This window comes from Melospiza georgiana, chromosome Z (genome assembly GCF_028018845.1).
Source record: "Melospiza georgiana isolate bMelGeo1 chromosome Z, bMelGeo1.pri, whole genome shotgun sequence".
NCBI lineage: Eukaryota > Metazoa > Chordata > Aves > Passeriformes > Passerellidae > Melospiza > Melospiza georgiana.
Genome location: NC_080465.1, coordinates 25002820 through 25009592, shown reverse-complemented (window position 1 = coordinate 25009592; position 6773 = coordinate 25002820). Strand labels below are relative to the sequence as shown.

Below are 6773 nucleotides of genomic sequence, written 5' to 3'. Positions count from 1 at the left end.
CGTGCCTGCGCGCCCCCCGCCCGCCCCACGTGGCCTCCCGGCACGAGCCGCTCTTTCCCGCCCCCCCGCCCCGAGCTTCCTCTCCGGCGCGCGCCGATTAGCATAATAAAGCCGCCCCTTTCTCTCCCGCCGGCCAATGGGAGGCCGGCAGGCGCCCGCGAGGGCTATAAGTAGCGCACGCCGGCTGGCTCTCGCTTCAGAGCGCTCACGGCGTGCGCAGAGCGAGAGCTGAGGGAGCCGCGGGACTCGGCGTGCGGACTAACTGCTATGACTCTGGAGGAGATCCACGGACAGCAGCCCATGCCTGCGGGCCACGACTGGTACGTGCGGGTGGGCAATGGGGATCCGAGGAAAACGGGTAGCGGATGGTTTCGGGGCGGCGGTGGTTGTGTTGGCGGCACCGCGCTGACCCTGTGTCCTTTCCCGGCCCGCAGGATGCAGGGCGCCGGCACGGCCCTCCACGAGCTGCTGGTGTCAGCGCAGCGCCGAGGCTGCCTCACCGCCGGCGTCTACGAGTCGGCCAAGCTGATGAATGTGTAAGTACGGTGGCGGGGCCGGGGGGAGTGTGTAAGTCAGCCCGGCGGGGCTGCGGGGCGGCCGGCGCCGACCGCGAGACTCACCAGGCTGCTCCCCTCTTGCAGCGACCCCGACAACGTCGCGTTCTGTGTGCTGGCCGCGGATCAGGAGGACGAGGGGGACATCGCCTTGCAGATCCACTTCACTCTGATCCAAGCCTTTTGCTGCGAGAACGACATCGACATCGTGCGAGTGAACGACGTGGCCAAGCTGGCGGCCATCGTGGGGCCCAGCGAGGACTCGGGGGAGCCGCGCGATCTGCACTGCATCCTCATCACGGTGGGTGTCCCGGGCGGCCGGCGGGCCTTGCTCCGCTGCGGGTGGGCGAGTCCTCTGCCGGGCACAGACAGAGCGCTTGGCACGCAGCGAGTCAGCTGAGTAGTAGTTGTAGGAGGAGGAGGCAGAACTTCTCGTAACTGGATTTCCTCCGCTGTCCGCAAGGGCAGCATCTCTGCTTCCTGTCTTGTCTGTGTCAGGACAGAAACTGTCTGGAAGTGCTTCCAGTCCTAAGCTAATGCTTCTGTAAATATTATGATGACCTCAGCTGGCGCACAGCACTCATGGTGTGCAACTTTTTTCTTTTTTGCAGAACCCGAATGAAGAAGGCTGGAAGGACCCAGCTCTGGAGAAGCTGAACTCGTTTTGCGAAGAGAGCAGGAATGTCAATGACTGGGTGCCAACTATCACCCTACCTGAGTGACGGTCGCCTGGTGCACTGGGGAGGCTGAAACCTTTGTTGCATTCTCAACGTGCTGTGCGTTCACCAAAATGTGCAACAAGCTGCTGATTCCATGGATTAGCCTGGTCAAGAGACTGGATTAAAGTCCCTCAGACTGGCATGCAGTGGGCTCTTACAGAGGAGAAAGAGGAAAACAGCTCACCTCACCAGTGAGCCTCAGCAGGCTGCAACCGTGGAGAGGCTGACATACCATGGAACTGAAAGAAGTATTGCAAGTTTGGCTGTGTGCAGCTGTTTCAGAAGGGAGAGGGAAAGTTAGGGAAGTGGGCCAAAACTTTTCCAGAAGGACTGATTAGAGTACTGTAACTAGGAACTGTTGGTGCTGTCTGCAAAACACAGAAGAAAGTATCAATATTTATGGAGTATTGGGGATTGGTTATTAAAACAAATGCAGATATTCCAAAGCAGACAGACTTCAACAGGCCTCTTGGGTCACTCTGCAGATCTGTTTTAATACTGCAATAACTTTTATTGAAATATTTGCTGCTATTGAAGCTTTCATAATAAATTTTTGACAATTAATCTCTGGGAGTGTCTTGCTTGCTGGGTGTGGGGAAGCATGTCACTGAAATATCGCTGATGTTTTGCTTGTGTGCTGTAGTCAAAGATCTAACTCCAGTAATGGAGTTATTGCTCAAATACTTCCCTGGGCTGGCTGAATGAAGTGCTGTGCTGTCCAAGTTGATAATTCAACCTTTTACCCTCTTGCAACAGCTGCTTATCGCAACAGCTTGCAAGACGAGGGAGTCGCATGCCTAATGAGCTCACTTATTGTAATAGGAGGTCTTTGTAGTCTGCTGGAGGAACACAATGCATGTTAGAAACATGGATTTTTGGAATACAGACCTCCAGTAAATTGCATCATTGATTCTTAAATATGACTTAGATGCATTCAGAGCTGATGTGTTACCACTTGACAGAAGCGGCTTAAACATGATGGGGGGGCTGCAAAACTCCTTAGATGTCAAACACATCTAACATTTGCTTTGATTAGAATGACATCATTAAATCTAAAACTAGCAAATGGTGAATAAACATCACATCTGCCACAAGCTGCTCTCTGATTGCCATATGCTGTAACAATAGAAGCTGTCAGTCCAGGAGCCAATTTTGCAAAACCTAATTGCATGACAACACCAAATTAAGTCCAAAACAATTTAAGGATGGTGTGGCCTTTTTTAGAGATTCTGTCATGAAAAGTTAATATGGGTGGGTTGATTTGGCCCTATGTTAAAAGGGAAAACATCACCCCATTTTTGTGCACAAACTATGCATGTGCTCCAGGACCTGACATTACAATGGCACAGTAATAATCCCCTCTCCACAGAGCAAGAAAGCCAAACTACTTACTTCCTTTATAGGCACTAAAACCACTCAGTTATCACAATTGCATTTCCTCTGGGCTGGCTTGCAGTGATTGACAGTAGCACTTGCTGAAAAGTGGTCATTTCCACTTGAGCAAGGAAGCTGCTTGCTCTCAGTTTCATTGTTCCTGATAAGGGAAGTTCAAATTCAGCTGCAGCATTCCTGGAATATGCTTCCTTGTACAGGAGGTATCTAGCAGAGTTTGGCCTTTGTTACTGTGTCATGAGAGGCTGTGGGCTGGCAGCATAACCAGAGCTTAGACTGAAGTTAGCACTATGGGGGCTTCAGACCTCTGCAAGTATTCGTTTTTGCAATTAAGATACAGGAGTTTCTGCACAGCCTGTTTTTCTGCTTAACCCACACTCAGCAACTGGTGTCTGTCTAGGACTTTGAGAAAAGTCACATGGAGAAGCAAGAGAATAAACAACTCTGGCAGCTGTGATAACAGAAACTGCCTTTAAGGCAGTGGCCTTGATGCACAGAACATATCAAGTGTGGGTGCTTTATTAGACATTTTTATATTTTTCTCTTAGCAAATGCGTATTTCTTCATTTTACAGCCAAGAAACATATTTCTGCTCTTTGCTTGGGGCCTAATCAGTACTCAGAGCCAAGAACAGATTAAAGTGGACTGTCCTGAATTCAACTTTCATGTGAAGTGTAAGCAGTACTTTACAGCCTTGAGTGGTTTAAACGAGCCTGAGAAGACTAAAGGAAGTTCTCACGCATGTATACAATTCCATAAATCATTAAATGATAGCAGAGAGTAGGTGTAACTGGTCTGTTGACTGAGACAGGAGGCATTGATAGTGGTACCAGGTACCAGCTTTTATGGAATGAGTGTACTGTGCAGCAAACAATGAAATTAGTGGGGCAACACCAAAATACCCTTATGAGGATGTTTCCTCTAGTCTCATAAAAGATGGGACGGTGACCTTCTCCTTCAGCTTTGTGAAACTATAATCTGTGCCCCATGAGAGGTACACATTTCTTATTTTACTGACCTCTACAATTCTCCTGAAATCCCTTATTGATCACTGCAAATAATGTAATGCATTACTGTAATGCAAATTTTACAAAATCGAGTTAGCCTGCAAGAGTTATTAATACAGTGCTGCAACCAAAGGCAGCTCTGACGTGCAAGTTATGTGCTGCTGCAAGTATCTGTAATGATCAACACTACTTAATGTAGCAAAAATTCAGCAGCTGGTATCTCCATCTCTACATGCTCAGATATATAACTGCACAAAGAGCACTATACATTTGTTAAAGATGGAGAGTAGGCTTGGGTACTATGGGCTGTAGTGGGGACAGCTGGTCAGGGGGTGGTTGGCTCATCAGATGTGCAGGATGTTTTGTCAAGTACCTGGGAGATCTGGAGGTTGCAACACTGGTCTCTTGTGTCTGTGAGCAATATGCCCTGAGTACTTTGCCTTCCCAGAAAACAGAAGTACGCAGGAGAGAGGCACTGTGGGTTTCCAGAACCACTGGGAGTTCTGCCAAGGTGCCCCCCTCCCAGCTGTGTTGCATAGTCTGCACAGGCTGGCTTGTGCTCTGCCATGGTGCTCTGGGGAGGAGACTGATGTTATTAGATGTTAATAATAAAGGTGGTTCTTCAGGACACAATTAGCTGAGGGACATGGCAGAGGTGCAGGGCGTGGAGTGGAGTTACAGATTGATGGTGCTTCTGGCTTTACTTTCCTCCAGGATCTTCACTTGTGTTCTACTAGGTGATAAACTGTGTATTTCAATATTGTCATCATAGCTTTGATGTTGTGCTAACCACATTTCTAGGTCCAGTTTTTAATGTAGTGATGCATAAAGTTTAATTTCAATTTTTCTGAGCAATAACTTCGCATTTTTTCTGTGTATCTATTTCTAATTGTAACGACCGACAGGAATTTCCCTTCATATGTGGTTTCCTTCTCTTAATGGTGTTTTCTTCCTGTTACACTTCTGTGCATCTCTTTACCTTTCTCTCATTGTGGTTATAGATAGTTATCTCTTCATATGCCTGACAGTTTTACTTTGTGCTATATTAACTGCATTATCATCTTATCAGGATATATGTATGAATACTGGCATGCAGTTGTTGTAAACAATGCTTCCTCTTTTCCTGTGGAGTAGAAAATGCAAAAAGGAAGATAATAAAGGGAATATTATGAAGAGGAAGGCAAACTACTTAATGAAATAAAGTTTGCATGAAGTCTGTGCACATGCTGGATGATATAAACGGTGTTCACAGCTGTGGATGCTCAGGGAAGGAGCTTAGATTTCTGCACACTGGTGAAGTTTTAGTTATATGTGGAGGCTGTTTGAAATAATGTGTGTTCTGTAAGGAGAAGGTCTTTGCAAAATTGCTAGTGTCAGGAAATGCCATAGCACTGCTGTCTGGCACACAAGGGAGACCTGGCTCCTCTCAACAAATGTATTAATGCCAGCTCTCAGATCCCCTGACATCAGGAGGAGAGAGCAGTGTGTGCCCGTGGTGAAAAAAAGCAAGTGTGCAGGCAGTACCTTACAAGTGGAAGCAAATGCCATCATACGTGTGTGCGGAGAAGGCTGTGTGACCATTGTATTCCTTGTAGGGCACACATTGTGGACAGCTGGGCTCATGACTATGGTCCAGAAGCCTTCATTCCCTGCACAGCGGCAGTGGCAGAGCCCAGGGCTGGCAGAGGGATGGAGCTGTACAGGCAGTACACACACCCCACCAGAGTTATTCTTTCCACAGGTTTTGTGAAGACTGCTTTCATTCCTGCTTATTCCTTATTCATTTCATCATGGCAGCTGTGATTTACTCACTTAGTAAAGTCCAAAAATGCAACAATAGGATATTGAAAAAGCTGCGTTACTACTTCTTGTAAAATTATTTCATACTGACTGAGTGAATACTTGTATTATTCTGCATTGTTCTGCAATAAGATAGCATTATACACAACCTTCTGACTATTGGAATGTATGTGAAATATTGTTTGGATATATCAGTATCTTTAAAAGTATGATCAGATCCCATACATCATAGGTACAGTGGTTATAGTATCTCCTCCAGTCTTCCATTGCACTGGCATATGATCATTTTTCCATGCTTATTTTCTTTTCATGCCTGAAAATAATACAAAGTTATTTCCTTCTGTTATTTCTTTCTCTGTGTCAGCTCTCTGTAGAGCTCACTTTAATTTGAAATCATGACTTTGCAATATTAGTATCAACACACACTGCTAATTCAAAATTAATTTGTTCAACTGGTTTTTTTTGTGTTGGTTTTTTGGGGTTTGGTTTGGTTGGTTGGTCGGTTGTTTTTCTGCCTGGGATTGGAGAGATAGCTATAGAAAATAACATGAAGAAGTTTAGTTTCTGTTTTTATATTGCCTCTGAGCTACTACTGGCAAGAAAAAAAGCTACTTTTTTTGAATATTATTTTAACAAAAGCTGTTACAACCCTTGTAGGAATTCCCATGTATTATAATCCATTGCAGAATTGACAAAATTTAACAAAGAACATATAATATGGATTGTAATATCACAAGTGGTTTCTGTCCCATTCGGCCTTGAATTAAAGTATTCTCAGAGTGGGGAATTTGAGTTTTGCTTCCTATTCCCATTTTGGGGGTATCTAATCTGAAGAACATAGCTTTCACATCCTATTGAAGCCAGCATGAATCAATGGTCCTTAGTGACTTCTGTTTAAATACATACATAGCTAAGGCCCAAAGTTTCAAATTTGTATTTCAGAAACAAGACATGTACTAAGTGCATTTAGATATCAATATGCTCAACTGTAAGCCTAGAGCCAAAACTCTCCAGTTTACAGCTAAACTTATTTAGCTGTATACCCATAAACTTGCCTTGACTGAGGCTTTGCTCCTCTGCTTAGGAATGTGTACTGTAAGGGCAGAGCTGCATTAAATGTTTTAGCTTGGATCAGTCAAGGCTGGAATGAATCTGTGGATCTTGTCCTGCTAGCCTGCTTTGGTTCACACAGCAGAAGAGAGTGGTACCGTGCAATCAGGATTTCTTGAGGAAGAAACCAAGCCAGGAGACATACTCTAAGGGACCACCTAATGCTTTCCAGCCGCCATTGCGCATTCAGT

The 6773-nt window shown here is 45.6% G+C and overlaps 1 protein-coding gene across 1 annotated transcript; it reads left to right on the top strand.

Moving 5' to 3' along the window:
- Positions 1 to 215: 215 nt before the first annotated feature.
- GADD45G (growth arrest and DNA damage inducible gamma) lies at positions 216 to 1799 on the top strand. Its single transcript, XM_058044068.1, has 4 exons — positions 216 to 320; positions 435 to 536; positions 642 to 855; positions 1166 to 1799. Exons 1-4 carry the CDS (start codon positions 268 to 270, stop codon positions 1274 to 1276), a joined length of 480 nt encoding a protein of 159 aa, XP_057900051.1. The 5' UTR covers positions 216 to 267; the 3' UTR covers positions 1277 to 1799.
- Positions 1800 to 6773: the final 4974 nt, after the last annotated feature.

Coding starts and splice junctions, on each gene's coding strand:
- GADD45G (XM_058044068.1), top strand. CDS start 268: ATGACTCTGGAGGAGATCCACGGACAGCAGCCCATGCCTGCGGGCCAC. Junction 537..641: donor TCGGCCAAGCTGATGAATGT/GTAAGTACGGTG, acceptor CCCCTCTTGCAG/CGACCCCGACAACGTCGCGT. Junction 856..1,165: donor TGCACTGCATCCTCATCACG/GTGGGTGTCCCG, acceptor TCTTTTTTGCAG/AACCCGAATGAAGAAGGCTG.